The following is a 17,868-nucleotide window of genomic DNA, read 5'->3' as shown; positions in this document are numbered from 1 at the left end:
CCCGATTTTGTTTTTTGTCCATGGATTTATGAGTTTTGAACAGCGGTATACTACTGTTGCCTTTATTTTAATGGTTTAACTTCCAAAAGTTACTGTGGTTGCATTTAAATTTCGTGGGTACAAATGTATCAATTTTCGTGGTTTGCTTAAAAATTTCATATTAGTGGATATTTATTTGCACGGTTTTCCAATCCATGTATACAAAGTATAAAAATATTTTTTTTTATTGAAAAAATAGAACTCGAGGTTCTTCTGTATCCATGAAACCCACAAAAAATGCTATCCAACGAATAAAAATGAATCTACAGTATATATATAAGATAAGGAACTTCAAAAATTTCCAGAGGTAGTGTTGAGTTAAGCTTTTGTAATTATTTATCTTCAATGTGTTTTGTTATACTTCTATTCTACTGTCTAGTTATTGTTTTGTTTGTTGAAAAGAGAATTCAACTTAAAAGTTTTAAGTATTATCAAAAAGTCATCTTGCCTGAATAAATATTTCATGAATTATCTTTCTTTGTTTTACATAAACATGTCTACTTTTATTTCCATGATTGGTTTCAATTTACTTACATCAGTATATATCTTGTCCCCTGCTATTAACAAGTTTAAAAAAACACCAGAAGAAATACATTTTCTGTGATATATAAAAGTTGAACCAGAAATAAAATACAATCAGTAGTTTTGATACTTTCTGTACACTTCTTAAATAGAGTTTAGATGACAAGCCTTACACAAGTTTGCTGACTTTGCTAAGAATTTGAAAGTGCTATACAGAGTTTGCCATAATGAAAACGAATAGTGAGGAGGATCCTTGATTGTGCAAGCAATAGGCTTGAAAATTGACAGTGAACCATGGAATGTAGTCTATATATAAAAAAGGAAATGTGGTATGAATGCCAATATTAACTATTCATCGATGTTTAAATGAAGTGGATCTAAGCAATTACAGGCAACTTTATGACCTTCAAGAAGGAGAAAACCCCATACCTTATAGTCAGCTATAAAAGACTGCTTCTTATGTTGTACTGTTATACCAATGTTCCAGGTTAGTTGGAGGATTGGGATCCCGCTAACATGTTTAGGAGCCTGTATTTCAGTGAGTGTTGTTTGTTTATGTGTTACATATTTGTTTTTTTTGTTAAATTTTTGTATAGAAACTAGGCTGTTAGTTTTCTAGTTTGAATTGTTTTACATTGTCATTTCAAGGCCTTTTATAGCTGACTATGGGGTATGGGCTTTGCTCATTGTTGAAGGCCATACGGTAACCTATAGTTATTTATTTCTGGGTCATTTTGGTCTCTTGTGGAGAGTTGTCTCATTGGCAATCATAACACATCTTCTTTTTTATATTTGACATGGAAATTATAAAAGAATTTAAATGAGAATACTTATGGCCGTATTTATAACAAAAACCATATAAGAAAGACTTATATTACACATATGAAACAACTGCAACCACTAAACTACAGACTACTGACTTGGGAAAGGTATACAAAGACTTTTATAGGGTTAACAAGTTTGAAGGGACCAACCCCACTAACCTTGGACAGTGGTGTAACAGTACAGCATAAGAACAAACTATAAAAATCTGTTGAAAAGGACATAATTCAAAAAGTTGAAAAACATCAACAAAAAGGCGCATAAAGTGCAGATCTGAACAGTTACTGACAGCAAGTTCAAAATCAATAAGAAATATTAAAAAAAAATGAGAAATTAATGTATCTTTAAGTTTATAGTTTATATTTGTCTCATTGACACTCATACCACATCTTATTTTTACTATATGACTATTTAAGGAGGGAGGTTACATATGTCTCTGTGCATAAACTGTTGTCATATGTTGCTTAATGTAAGTCACATCACAGTTAAGTTGGTTCCCTCCTTAAAATATTCGGATGCCTTGGGAATACTAAATATATTTTTTTAAAGCTGATACTTTATTTTGTGTTTGACCCTTTTTACCCCACGTCGCAACGATTTGATTTCACAATTTTCAAATTCACTTGATGTGGTTAGATATGGAAAGATCCAAGTTTTAATTTTTTCGTTGATTTATATTCGTGTTATATTTCCACTGGCTGAAGTCCAGAAAATAAATCGATTGTGAAAATTAGTTGGTTTACAGTATACACATATTAAACACATGCAAAGCAATGAACTGACCTTCGACTTATAGCTTAGCAGTATAAAAATGCTTTTGAAAGAAGAATATACTGCCTTATTAGATATCATCTCTGAGAGTATGTACAAAATATTGACTTTTAGTGCTGTTAGTATGTCTGCAAGATGATTTAGTGAATTTATCGTTCACTCAATATATTTGATTTTACTTGAATTTACAATTAATTTTGTTTTCCGGTCTCAACATTAGTTGCAGAATTCAAAACAAAAGTGAAGATGTCGTCTGGTTAGATAATACAATTATAAGCCTGATATCTTTTATAACTTGATCGCAAATTTCAAATGTCTTTACACGAAAAAAGGGATTTTCAAAACATTCTATCTGACAGGAAGCCAATTAAAACGATGTGCGTATTGGTTTATGAAGTCCTTCGTTTGAAAACATATACTAGTAGATGAGAACTAACTTATCAAAATGGATTTCAGCAGCATTTGTATATATCATGAATAAATGTGAAAAAGTTAAGAAGAAAAAAAGACCCTTACACTCTTTACACAAGTGTTTTATGTAACCAACCTTTTAATTTTATATTACCAATGGCAGAGACATATATGTAATAAAACCAGTGAATTATTCAATGCTGATTCTAAAATAAAAACGTTAAAGAAAGAGCTTGTAACTAGCAGAGCTTATATAATAAAACTTCAGTAGGACATTATTGAGTTGGAAAGCCAGCTGAAAAATCACTTACCGAATAATCAGGAAGGTTCAATGAAAGCAAATGCCCCTCCCCAACAATCAAGTTACTACTTTTGACACAACCTGCTTAATCTAATCGTCTGAGTATACAACCATATATAATCTGCAATGTGGAGTATATCAAAAACACTGCAGAAGAAGAGTGACCTGTGATACCAGTAAAGGTATTGACAGAACTCGTTATTGAGGCCCATGAAAACGATAAAAATTGACTTTTTTGCGTTAAAAGGGTTATCATAAACTGCTGAATCTTATTGAAGTTGTTGTTCCTGAACGAATGCTATTTATTTTCAGAAACTTTTCTTTGATCGAAATCAGCCTTTTCAACCTCTATCGCCATCCCTTTAAAAAATTGTTTCTATCTTTTCTAGTGGCTTTCTTAACTTCTTTAGATTTTTTCACTGGGGTTTTTAAACATTTCTGTCACCTCTTCTTGAAATTGTTTATCCACTATTTCCTTTTCTTCCATGTTGGTACGATTCTAGAAATACTTATTTGAAGTCATGGTTGGTATTTATATCTCTGAGTTGCCTTGTGTCAAATCTCAATACAACGCAAGTTGCTCATGCTCCAAAAAAAATGATATTTGCTGTGATAAGATGATGGTTACTGCCTACACAAGCGCCTCGCCTTACTCTCATATCTTGTAAGGATATCCTTCATTTACTATTAATTACTATGTGGTAAATCTAAGATTCCATATTCACGTTCCCCCATTACAACATGTCTTACTTTAGCATTGAAATCTCCCATGATGATTGTTAGGTCTTTTTGAGAATTTTCTCTGTCTCATTTTCGAGTATTCATAGAATTCCATTATTATTCATTTATCAGCTTTATTTGATGGAGCATACATATACTTGTATGATTGATGTCTTAATAGGTTTTTATTCAGTCTTGTTATTATCATTCTTTTATTGACCGGATTATACTTAGATCGTAATTTTGTAGCTGATTTGTTTAGGATGATGGCAACTCCTCCCTAGTGTTTGTCGTCTTTTCTACCAAAGTATATGATTGTATCTCCTGTATTTGTCAATTTTTTGCCGGACAATGTCCATCTACATTTACTTATGCCTGCTATATGCGGCTGGTATTCCTTCATTTTTCTTAACACCTCGACTCGTTTTCCAAAAGCCCATTCTAAGTTTGTTTCTCGTATGCCGCTTAAGTTTCGTGCTACCAGCTTCCTGTTGGCTTCATACTACTTCCTTCATATGCGCAGAACTCTTCTGGTATTCTGATGTTACGAGGAAAGGTGATTTTTTTTTGACAGCCTTGTTACCGTTATCAGATGCTGATTCACGAGTAAAAGAGATTACCCCAGTCTGGCAAGGCTATTTAAAAAAATTTCTGGGACGCATTGAAATAGCCTTGCCAGACGTCATAATTATTTGGACTTCCCCATACCCCAACCTCCATCCTGATGGACTAGGGTTACGGTTTTTCTTCCAATAGATAGATGCCTTCTATGGCTAGCGAATCTGATTTATCCTTTGATTTTGATTTCAAAGTTTTCTTCTCTTGGGAAACCTGGCGGCGACCCTCTCCTTGATGGCTATTTGACCCATAGTTACGCCAAGGTAAATGAGTGCTAGGGCATGTCCACATACCAATGGACCTATACGCTGCATTTCCCTGAGGTTTCAAAAGGATTTACCTGTTTAATGATATCAGTATCCGTGTGCTACTGCAGAGACTCACTCACTCGGCTTTCTTTGCAAAAAAGCGGCGTAAGACATCCATTGAACGGTTCCATACACTAGATGCATGACTACCCTATGGTGCACCTCCACCAACACACAATACGCTGGTTAATACAAATTGCGAAAAGGGTTTTATTTTTTCTTCATCATCCGTTTCTATTTTATACAGCCAAAAAATGTTAATTGTGTTTGAGACCAACTTTTCAGTATGTACTTTTCAGTTTGGTTTTTTTGCATGGAGGATTGTCTAATACGGTTGTTCAAACCGTATTAGACAATCCTCCATGCAAAAAAAACCAAAAAACTGAAAAGTTGGTCTCAAACACAATTAACATTTTTTGGCTGTATAAAATAGAAACGGATGATGAAGAAAAAAAAAACATTTTTATATCTTTGAATCGAAACCCAATCATTGGCAATATTCCTAATGTTTGTTTTTTTGTAATGAAGTCCTAGTTGCCGCTTTCCGATGTAACATCAAATTTAATCTTGTTGTAACCGGCACACTGTAAGCTTGTTTTGTTGACTTTTGGGGGGATTTGATATTAAGCCTTTATGCGATATTGACAACATATACATGATATGCATATGATGATTTTTATATGTCGTTCGATTAAAAATGAAGCCTGTTTTTACTAGAAAAAGTATCTGTTGATTATCATTTGTATATGTTCCAGACTATATGAGTGTTTGGACCGTACGCGTACGGTCCAAATACTCATACGGTCTTGAAATATATGATATATAATGAATATAATATTTGTATGTTTCAGACTCAGTAATTGAATTATGAGTGCATCGAATTTAACTAACTCTGCCAGTTTAAAATTTGTGCTGATATTTGAACATTAATATCAACACTAAACAAAGACAACAATTTCAATTGTTGATCTGAGATAGGTTACAAGTAGGGTAGATAAAGGTAGAGATAAAGATAAATGTACAGGCCACAAATGCGATCACATGACCTCCTTGTATATTGAACTTCCTTGTTTGTCGGGTAGACATTTTCGTTTATTTTTGTTGGTCTCATGAATACAATCTGTTGGGTAAGAACATTTTCACATAAACATTTGTTTACATTGTATTGCATTACTTTTTATGATAATGAAACGGAGAATAAAATAACAAGCGAGAATTATAGAATTTTAGAAACATATTCCTCCACCTTATCTCATGCAATACACATATAAAATTTGTCAACTCTCGGCATTTAATTTTAAATCGTTCGTTAACCATTTTCTATTGCGTATTAAGTATCTCTGTCGTTGATATTTTTTGACACATCATAACGTTTATGATTGTTGTTTGTGATATCGTAAAGAGTGAGACTTAAACTATGATAAGAGTAGAGGAATTACGTAAGTTAACACAGATACATGCTTAAAAAATAACCTTAGTTTGTACTAGGAACACAAGGCGGGTGCAGAGTACGGGACTAGATCTGCTTTCCCTGCCGACGCACCTGTCGGGGTTTGTTTTGTTCAGGCCTAAGTTTTTCTATGCTGTGTTTTCTATATTTTTTTTTGTCTTTTTTTTTTTACATGCGTTGTAAGTTTATTTTCAAATCATTCGCCTCTATTTTAAACTTTAAAAAAGTGTATCATTTTTTAAAAAGTAAAAAAGAAAGAGAATACTCCATTAAACTATTAAATGAAAACCGAAACAAAACACAGATACATGCTTAAAAAATAACCTTAGTTTGTACTAGGAACACAAGGCGGGTGCAGAATACGGGACTGGATCTGCTTTCCCTGCCGACGCACCTGTCGGGGTTCGTTTTGTTCAGGCCTAAGTTTTTCTATGCTGTGTTTTCTATATTTTTCTTTGTCTTTTTTTTTACATGCGTTGTAAGTTTATTTTCAAATCATTCGCCTCTATTTTAAACTTTAAAAAAGTGTATCATTTTTTAAAAAGTAAGAAAGAAAGAGAATACTCCATTTAACTATTAAATGAAAACCGAAACAAGCTACCTTGAGGAAGTAAAAGAGTTTGAATCAATATTTTTGTTGGAAATAGGAAAAATAAAACCGAAAGTTTTTAGTGGATACAACTTATTGATAACAGGTTTCAAGCTATTGGCCGTAGATGAATATGAATTTGACATATTATTTGTTATCAATGAAACATTTGGAAAATTCTTTTATTCGTAAATCCCAGTTTGAATTTCTTCTAAAAAAAAAGTATAAACCTTGTTCATAAAGGCTCTTTGTCATTGAAATAAGTAACTGAGACATTTGAAAATAAAACGAGAAATAGATATAGGAAGATGTGGTGTGAGTGCCAAAGTACATCACATGTAAAAAGACTTATGTTTATCTTTATTATGACTGATTCAACTGTCATCACCGTTATCATCGATATTGGTATAAGACTAAAACGCCCGATAAGAGAAAATCCCGATGGTCATCCTGTTTGGTGTTTTGTGTTGCTCAATCTTATATACTTTTCTTTGTAATATTTTGTTATTATTTTTTGTCTTTTCGTTGTCGTGATTTTTTGCTATGGTATATTCGCTGTCTTTTTTCAATGTACCTGCAAATCAGAATTCTATATCTAAAAAATAGTTTCTTTTGACTCTTTCCTGATACACATTGGTGTTTTCTTTTTAACAGGCCAGATGGCGACAGCAGAACACTTATGTGATGTCTGTCAACTCCAGAATATCTGTAAACCAGCAGCATCGTGGTGTTCCGAATGTGAAGAAGCTTTTTGTGTCGAGTGCGGTGATCTTCACAGCCGTAGGAAACTAACAAAGAGTCATGAAACAATATCAATTAGGGACTACCAAAAGCTGCCTCAATCTGCACTTGAAATCAAACACCACTGCAGTGAACACGAAGAGAAGTATGAATTTTATTGCACCAACCATGTTTCTCCTTGCTGTGTCAAATGTGTGAAAGAAGATCACAAAAAGTGTGAGATTGATTCCCTTCGAGATGTTGTACAGAACATAAAAACCTCGTCATCTGTATCAAATATCGAGCAAAATTTATCTGAAATTCAAAGCATTTTCCAAAAGATAAGCAACGAAAAAAGAAGTAACTTAAAACATATAGATGAGAAAACTACAACATACCAGAAAGAAATAGCAGATCGAAGGAAACAGATCAACTGTCATCTGGACGCTTTAGAATTAGAAATGAAGAAAAACTTGAGAGACAAGCAACAGAAGGTCAAGACATCAGTTGAAGGTTTCATTTCTATAATAGATAGTAAAGTAAAAAATGTTGAAAAAGCAATCTTTAACATATGTCAGATGAAAAGTCATGCTACAGATTTACAAATATTTTTGGCTCTTCGTGAGATCGAAAAGGATGTCGAAAGGGAACTTTCATATATCAAAGATCTTAAAACTAAACCTGAAATGAAAACATTTGATGTACAATTAAAATTATCAGATGGTCTAAAATCGATGCAAACGGACGTCGAAGTTTGGGGTGAAGTTTCCATCAAAACAGTTGACAGTTTAGTGTGCATAGACGTTGCTACAGAAAAACAAGCGCAGATAATGTTACCTAACAAAAGACGAGAATACGTTACAGACATACACTCAATCATATTAAAGAAAAATACTTCGTTTAAAGTTCAGAGTGAGGAAATCAGATTGACCGGTTGTGAGATTTTACCAGATGGGGGAATGGTGTTGGTAAATGAGCCAGACAAAACAATTCTAATATACAATTTAAGTGGAAGTCTTATTAAAGAATTTAAATTGCAATGGAAACCTTACGACATTACCTATATAGGTAATGATATTATTGCAATTTCGTTTGGTACAAGACGTAAAGTTTGCACGTTCAACATTACGAACGAGCAATTAAACACAATATACGAATCTCCTGAAGTTGTATCCGGAATAACATACAAGGACGACAAACTTTTCATACTTTATGGAGCTATAGGTATCAGAATTATATCAGTATCGGGAACATTGATATCAGAAAATAAATTTGATAGCAATTCAACATTAAATCTGTGCGTTGGAAGCTCTGGTCAGATTTATTATCCGATCTGGAACGATACGAGTGTAGTCTGTTGTGATAACCAAGGTAACACTCAGTGGACAGTGACAAACGATTTACTAAAAGAAGTGTATGGTATCACGTGTGGATTGAACGATGTAGTATTTGCTGCTGATCATGCTGGTGGTATCACCTTAATATCATCAGACGGACAACACATTAAACGTATCCTAGACAAAAGCAGTGGACTTGAGCGTCCATATTGCATTCATTTCAATGATAAATGGAATCAATTGTTAGTTTGTAATGAACGTGGAGGCCAGGTATTCTTATATGATGTTCAGTTATAACTTTTAAAACTTTGTATTTATACACTATTTTAAAAGATGTCTTACATTCATATCGGGTGTTCTATTTAAATATTAATTATTTGTATATCTTACTTTTTTAATTGCAGTAAATTTAACATTCGTTATATATTCTATTGTTTGGCGCAATTTACTAAAGAGATTTTTTTTTACATTTACTTTATATCATCAGAAAAATATATTATAATATGCTGCACTTTAGTCAAATAAAATTGAAAGATGACTTTATTCTTAATGTTATATGTCAGTTTGGTATGGCCAAAACGTTTGGTAAAGTTAACATACTTTTATGAGAGTTATCTCTCCTTAACCAGTCTTTGGTGTATTCATATGCGGATTGCATTCCGTATTTGTATGATATGTTAGTTTATCTTGTTCTCTTGATTTATGTGTTTGAAGAATAGAATATTATTATCGAACTGTAGTTAAATTACTTATGCCAGTAATATGGCATAACATGGTGGAGGAACCCGGTTTTAAGTAGAAACATTCATACTTATAACAAAACAACATCTATATAAGCACGATCCTGTGAAATTAACCCATGCGGACGGACACATGGAATTATTGCATTTTCTTGCATGAATAGCCTATGGAAAAATCATTGGTAGACTTTGAACTGATTATTATAATTTCGATGTATTACGATTGGAATGATGATAAAGTAAGGTACAGTGACAGCGAGGAAGACTTGTACACAAACCCTTCGTATCGAGATATAACAATTCTAGACAACACTTTTGTAAACAAATACTTTACAACATCGATAAACCATGATTCCGCAAATATACCAGCCTTCAATGATTTACCTAATTCTTTGAACGATCAACCCAATAAAAGAAAACCACAAAAGAAAAACATTATGGACAAATTAACCTCCTGTAAAAAGTTTCCCGGTACCTATAAAATTATAAAGGTGACCTCGATCATACTCATAGTTATGAAATAATCACCATAAGTCATTTACGATTAAGTAACTGTATACTGTATTAGAATCTGAAAAACTGTAAGTATTAAATTGTTTGTTAAGAAATACAGAAATGTTCAATGACAACGATGACCTGCTAGTTTGAACCAGCAAAAAATATAATTAATAATCATTACAATCAACCAACGCTAATGAGATTGGGAGAAAACGAAACCTTGTAAACATCATATTTATATCGACTCTGAAATATAATCTCTTTATTATGTTGTGATTTTCATATTAAAATTGGAAAATGGTATTAACAAAATGAGTGTTCGTACATATACATGTGGGACAGTTTCGCGTGTTTGCATATCGGACAAACACAAGTTTGCGGTAGGAAGGGGCAGCTATTGTATGTCGTTTGTAGGCATAGGTTAAATATATATGTTAATTGATGACATAGGTTGAAGACTCCCAATGAGACAATAATGAACAAGAAATGCATTACAAAAACACACAAATTAGGCAGCATAACAAAGAAAATAATTTTTTTTACAACATATCGGAGGTAAGACATGTACAACAGTTATATAGTTTATTTTCCTACAAATATGGTATAATACAGAGCTACCGTGTTAATAATGAGAATGTAAATAACGATTTGAATAAAATAAATTAATAAATAATTATTTTTATTAATGAATAATTAAATAGATCATTGAATAAACAGAATAAATAAGTAAATGTTCAGATGAATCGGAAAATTGCTTTTAAAATATTTCAGTTGTAATAAATCTCAAGTTAACTGTCATATTCTTTACATAACCTATATATAAACTTTACACAAGAGTACGTGAAACTTTTTGCTTCTGATTTTTCAAGAAGGAACACTTTGTCACTGTTACATGATAGCAGAGTTAGTGTCAAGTATGTGTCTTCTATAGCACTTATGACATAACAGTAATTCAGCATCAGTTTCGCTTGGTCTAACCAGGGCGCACAGAGATATGATAAATTTTGCTTGAAAGTTCAAAGATTGATACTGGCGCACGATTGTCCAAGCACGATGTGGTTCAAAAGAGTTATGAATTAGTTTAAAATATTCAAAGTCATGATCACTATCTATACGTTGTTTAAGAACGTTCTCTTCATACTCATATACACGTTTTTTTTACTATCGATTTCCATTGCTTCTGCACAGGAAAGTACTTTGTCGATACTAGTTTTTCAACATGGCCCACTAAATCATATTCTGCATAATCTGGATGACATCATTCACAAAGCCAAAGTTATTTTAGTACATTTGTGGTAAAACATAAAAAGTCTTGATACAAGTACGTTTTTCGGCAAATATGTAAATGGCATATTACACAGCCTCCCAAAGAATAACAACTTATTAATGTTAATGATACTTAATAGGAATCCATCCTAGCAAATAAGTGCACTTGTCAGTTCTAGTCAACCTAGGTAATCCATGTACGTATTTGCAAAAATACCGATGCATTCGTTCAAGTAGTAATAGTTCGTGTTTAGTCAAGTTGTTCCACAGTTCACATCCATAGAGGCTTTTGCTATAACATAGTTGGACAATAATTTTGCTACATGTGATTGGATTAAGTAGAGACGGATGAACACCCATTCTGATTATAGACATGTACAACCATAACGTACTGTACGACAGGCTGCTAAAGTTCTCTCATATAAAAAAGAAGATGTGGTATAATTGCCAATGAGACAACTATCCACAAAAGACCAAAATGAAACAGACTCAGTTGATTTAAATCTAGCATCAAGTTGAATACCAACATGTTTCACACTATAACACACTGGAATTATATCTGTATTGAGTTTTAAATCTCTATACGTTTCGGTTCTTTTAGAAAATATAAAAACTTGACTTTTACTGGGTGAAAACTCAAACTTCCATTTAACGCTGTAACTGTAACAAATGTCAATCATACATTGCATTCCGGAAAATGTTGGCGATATAAGAGCGATGTCATCAGCTTGAACAGAGCATCCAAAATTTAAACCTAGCATAACAGCTCCTTTCCTTGACGTAGAAAGTATATCAATAAGGTCGTTTATATACATTAGATAAAGTTTCGCTGATAAACCCCTACCTTGTCGAACGCCCCTCTCAAGGCTGAAAAAAATCTAGAGATTACGTTATTACATCTCACACAACTTTTAAGATCTCTATACATATGATCTAGGAATTTCCACAAATCACCATTAATTCAAAGGTTATTGATCTTAATTTTAAAGTCCAATATGGTCCACCGTATCAAACGCCCTTTTGCCATCTAGCAGTGTCACTTGAATAGAACTACTCCTCTCCTTGTAGTGATGTACAGTTTCTTGTAAATTAAACGAGGCATATATACTGCTCAGATACTTTTGATATGCCATTTGTTGATTATTCGGAATAGTTCTTCAAAAAACACTGGTCTAATCGGGTCATTATCACATCGATTGCAAATAAAGTTCAAAATTTATTGTTGACTTTGTCTTCAGTATGATCGGAAGTTTTGGCGATTGCTTCAGAAAGATTTGCAAATTCAGCGCAAACGCTTTCGGGATCATTTACAAGTTTATTGTTCAATTTCAGTAGGATATCAGATGTATTCCTTGACCGACGACTGTTGATTATACACCATGCTAATCGTTGATCTACGTCGATAGATTTGTCAATATCGTTAGACATCTCTGCTACATACTCGTCATAGACTCGACAAAGTTAATTCTTAAAACAATTTTTTGAATTTTTATATGACAAATACGATACACATTCTTCACCACGCAGTCTATGTTCACTTATCCATACATTGCGACGTTGAACAATGGAATCATATAACTATTACGTTAGATGATCATTCCAATATAATTTTAAATATCTTTTATGCTTGACAATAGGAAGGGTATATCTTGCAGCTAGAACACTACTGTTGACTATTTCAGAGTAATATTTTTCTATATCAATTTGATTCGTATCTACTGTCCAAAGGTTTTGTGAAATAGCAAACGCGTAATCGGTTAAACAACAATGATGAATTTGGCTATTTATTTTAGGTATTTTTGACATAAAGCTCTTCAACGATTTTCGGTACTTATACATCTTCGGATTTCAAATGTTTGGCTTTGAGCGTTCCTGATGAAGGTAAATCCAGAAAAGCGCTTCGGACGCAATAAATTATAAAACGTGTTGTTTTCCATTTTTTACATCACTGAGTCGATACCTCTGCTGGTGGACTATCAGTCCCCGAGGGTATCATCAGCTCAGTAGTCAGTGCTTCGGTACTGACATGATTTAACAAACTTTACTAAAATTTTCTGTTTATAAATTTTGAAATTATTATGAAACTAAGGTTTCAACTCCCTCAGGCAAAGTTGGCTTTAGATGAATTTGGCTATTTATTTTAGGTATTTTTGACATAAAGCTCTTCAACGATTTTCGGTACTTATACATCTTCGGATTTCAAATGTTTGGCTTTGAGCGTTCCTGATGAAGGTAAATCCAGAAAAGCGCTTCGGACGCAATAAATTATAAAACGTGTTGTTTTCCATTTTTGACAGAGCTTTATTCCAGGCTATGTTTGTTAAAGAAGTAGACAGATTTGGAAGATTAAGTGAGTCGCCTAGGTTAAACGTGCATATAATAGGGAAATGATCGGATATACATTTTCCAGTTTGAATGGCAGGTTATCTGGAACAATTATATGATCTAATGTTGAACAAGGACCATTTTCGTAGCCCTGAAAAGTGTGTATAAGTCCTTTACAAAAAGTCAGTGTGTTAAAGGAAATTAAGGAAAATTCATCTAAAACTCTCCGCAGTATTTTGCTTCGGTCGTCTCAAACACCGCTGACACGTGGTCCTTAAAATTTCGTATTAAAATCACCAGCAAAAATTACTATGCCGATTTTACTTTATACGGAATAAAGTACGTGCAGTAAATCTACATATTCTTTAAACAAATCAAGAGGGAGAGAAGCAGCGGGTACACAGAAGAAGAAAATAGTCACATCATTAGGCAGATGCATTTTAATACAGATAATCCTATCTGAATCGACATCAATTTCATGCACAACATAACGATCGATATTCGATGAGACTAACAATGCAACACCTTTTCTGTAATTAGAACATTTCTGTGTCTTTGGTAAAAGTTCGTCAACACTTTTAGCATAACTTTTGTATTTGCTATCAATTTGTTGCAGAAAGTGTATGTTACATTTTCGAAGCCAGTGTTCAGATAATGCGCAAATGGTTTTTTTCCAAACAATTAGTTAAACAAGGAACAGCCGACATGACGCCTTTACAGTTCCAACACATTATGTTTATTTTTTCTGACATATCTTTAGATTTTCGTGAGTTGCTTATTCACAATCAGATTTTCCGTATTGATCAACTTTGACATTTTCATGTTTCACGTTAATTCTACTTTTCGGAATCCACCGTCTAACTCGAATACCAGTAGGCCAAAAAGCACGATCAAGTACTATTCTGCTGTCATTATATACCACATTTAGTCGAGCGGAAAACGATGGTCCATATCGGCTATTAAAAAATCTCAGAAACGTGTAACGTGTGCCGTTTTCTTCTAGAATCGATTTCAGTTGATTCTAAGCTGATTCCACTTACAAAATAACGATCGACTCGATTTTTTCGACTACTTTGAAAATATGCATTTTCTCGAATTGATACCATATTGGCGTCATTTACAACATGTACTGGTATTTTCTTTAAGTCGGCTAGAGAATTTGCCAAATCACTAACTGACTGCGACAATTGTGTAATGTCCGAAGTTAAGTTCTATTTCTCGGCTAGGCGAGTATTTTTCCATCTCTAATTATGTTCATTTGATTTTGGAGATTTTGTAATCTAGATGTATGTTTTGTTGTGACATCGTTTAATTTTGTGTTGTTTTCTGATATGGTTGTTACAGCTTTGTTTAAAAATTCACTCTCTTGTATGTATTCCCCTCTAAGGGTGATCAAATCACGGTCGATGCGACTGATATTTTCATTTATATTCAAGTTTTCAACGTTTGGGAAGTCATTTAAATTTGAATTTTTGTAGACAGTGTTGGTTTTTATACTTTTATTTGTTAACACATCATTCAATTCATTCACAAACGACCCTGTTGATGCAACTTTCAGAATAAAACAATCACGTGCGAGCTTTACGGATAGCGAGTCTCCATCTTTCGTGCGTCGTTCAAGTCTACGTTTTAGGTTGTTACGTTCGTAAGGAAAATCCGTTACAGTTTTCGCCGACTTAAAAAGTTCAATTGTTAGATTTTCAAGCACGTCAGTATTTTCATTGGTAACTTTAAGTACTTTCGAAATAAAAGTATATTTCGGTTGAGACAGGAGATAATCTAGACTTTGTAATATATCTGTGACAGAGTTGCAATCGTTTGTAGGAGATGACTGCGTGACGGAACCAAGGAAATAGTTACACAAGAGCTGAGACTGATTAGGCTGACATTCAGATTTGTCAAAATTGTCATAATTTTCAAATAAAACTGGTTGTAAAGTTGTAAATGTCTGTGATTCCATTGTTTTTATTGAAATTATTCCCTCTTGTTTTTTAATATATTTTTAAATAATGTATCGGTTGACTTAATAACACCACAACTGTTGTATTGTAAGTAAATTGATCACTTCTCACTGGACACTCCGGTAAACAAAGTTTTGTTTTGAAAAGTTTTTAAAAGTCAAAATGTGTATTTGTCTAGGATAATGTGTGATTATGGAATGTTTTCACCAAATCCTGTATAATCTTCTCTGATAAAACACATAAAATATTCCAAAACTTGAAGAGCGAAAACACATGCGACCACACCACAAGGGGACGTAATCATCTACAATAATAACACTTTTTATTTTAACGTTTTGTTCTGTTAAATTAGTATTTCCCGATAACAACGGTGTAGCGTTAAGACCAATTAAAAATTCCGATTAGATATTTCATATGATTAGAATCACATCATTGAATTTTCAAGGAAATGTTAAAATAAAGATCTGTGTGTCAAATTCAAATCTCGTGATAAGTAGTATTTTTAACCACAAGTCATGCACATTGAAAGCGACGTTACCCAAAATCTTTAAAGTGATATCTTCATACAGAACTTACTTTAGATCTTCTTGTTAAGAAAAACATAAGAACCAATGAATACACTTGCATATGGACGAATTTGTAAGTTGTGTGATTCAACAGATGAGTTTCATTATATTATGAAGTGTAAATAAATTTCAGTAAAAAGAAACACATGTACTGATACAAAGTATGTAGCTCGCTCAAATATATTGATGTTCAAGAATAAAATCAAGAAATCTAAATTGAAAAAGTTGTGTACTTTCATATGTGTATGAATATCCATGTGTGGTCTGCTGGCTAAATACAATCAGTGTAATTATAAATAGTGAATATATAATGTCTGTATACTATTGTTAAGCATGTTAAGGGTTTGAAAGAATAAGATATATAAATCTATGTACATACTTTAAAAACTTGGAAAACTATTATATTTCATATACATCTTAATGCATATCACATTTATGTATTGTCCAATCACCATCCAGAACGCAAAAGAACATAATTGTTTTGAGTTGAATTGTCATATATACCATGACACTTAAGTACTGCCTATATGCATTTCAAAAAATATATATGTAGGAATCTTAAGTGCGATGGGGAAGCTAAAGTACGATGGTCACGCTAAAGGGCGATGGTCTACGCTTAAGTACGATGCCTACATACGATAAATCCGATGATCCGCGAAAATATAGACGTAAGAAACGTAGTTGGATTATTACGTTAACAGTCGTTTATGCAAACCAAAAATGAACACGCCGGAAGACAAATTACAAATATTTGATTATGTACTTTTGAACCAAATGTCAATGACTTAATTGATTAAAACCTAACCGTGCTTTGTCGGCTAGAGCAAATGTGTTTTATTTCGGTAGCTGAAAAAAGAACTTTTATTTCTTATGCAGCAAAAATACTACAATCTGGTTGGCTAATTACCCCGGTGTAAATAGCACCCCAACCTTGTTCACCCCGGGATAAATAAAATTTTGCCAAATTAAAAAAAAAAAAAAATGACCAAAACAAGAAAATAAAATAATAAAATTTATAAAAAAAAAAAAAAAAAAAAAAATTAGGACAAAATTTGAAAAAAATTTGAAAAAATATTTTTAAATTTTTCTTCTTCAGGAAAACACAAAAGAACACAAACATTTTTTGAATTTTTCCAGAAATAAAGAAAAAAAGTATTTGACAATGCGCAGCAACTTCGACGTTGAAAAATGGAGAAATTTTTCTTTACCATTTTTCAATTTTACGTTCTGGTTTCAAAATGAGTAAAGGAATTGTTCATAAGAAATAAATTTGTTACCTTGGTGTAATCAGGAGTGTACGGAAGTTTACATCGTTGTAGAAAATTCATACACCCATTCGGCTGCGACTCAGGGTGTTTGAAGTTTCAACAACGGTGTAAAATTCTGTACACCCCTGATTACACCAAGATAACTAATAGTTTCCTGCAGTCGACCGATTTACTATAGGCCCAATAGATACAAGTAGTATTCGCATAGATATCCTGTATCCTGCTTCGATTGGAAGAGAACAGATTCATTTGAATCATTGTTTATGTTGCAGTTTATTTTGCGGTCCCCTTTAAAATGTTGTCACTTTGATTGAAAAGTAACGTCGTCAAAGTAAAGGTACATGTTTCCATATGTAAATTATAAGTTTCGGCTATAACATCAGTTTGTACATTGCAGGAATATATAATATGAATGTGTAGTCACTACAGAAACGGAGAAAATTAAGCTCGCCTTTCTTTCTCATTTAAATTAAAGTGTAAACACATGAAAAAATCAATGTTACATATTCCGACAATAATCGAATTTGTATTTGTAATTTACAAGGACGATTGTAAAAGGGGGTTCCAAAAGTTATAGCCTGCAGCGTATGAACGGCAAGCTACACCAATTATTACAAACAATATTTAATACGCCAG

At 32.9% G+C, this 17,868-nt stretch overlaps 1 protein-coding gene across 1 annotated transcript; it reads left to right on the top strand.

Annotated features, from left to right (window-relative positions):
• Positions 1-5,591: 5,591 nt before the first annotated feature.
• LOC143056720 (uncharacterized) lies at positions 5,592-8,954 on the top strand. Its single transcript, XM_076229871.1, has 2 exons — positions 5,592-5,639; positions 7,206-8,954. The coding sequence occupies exon 2, from the start codon at positions 7,211-7,213 to the stop codon at positions 8,903-8,905; it is 1,695 nt and encodes a 564-aa protein (XP_076085986.1). The 5' UTR covers positions 5,592-5,639; positions 7,206-7,210; the 3' UTR covers positions 8,906-8,954.
• Positions 8,955-17,868: the final 8,914 nt, after the last annotated feature.

The sequence above is a fragment of the Mytilus galloprovincialis genome, chromosome 13 (assembly GCF_965363235.1).
Source record: "Mytilus galloprovincialis chromosome 13, xbMytGall1.hap1.1, whole genome shotgun sequence".
Taxonomy (NCBI): domain Eukaryota; kingdom Metazoa; phylum Mollusca; class Bivalvia; order Mytilida; family Mytilidae; genus Mytilus; species Mytilus galloprovincialis.
This window is presented reverse-complemented; position numbering and strand designations above follow the sequence as displayed.

Excerpts from the sequence above, each read along its gene's own strand:
- LOC143056720 (XM_076229871.1), top strand. The coding sequence starts at position 7,211 with ATGGCGACAGCAGAACACTTATGTGATGTCTGTCAACTCCAGAATATC.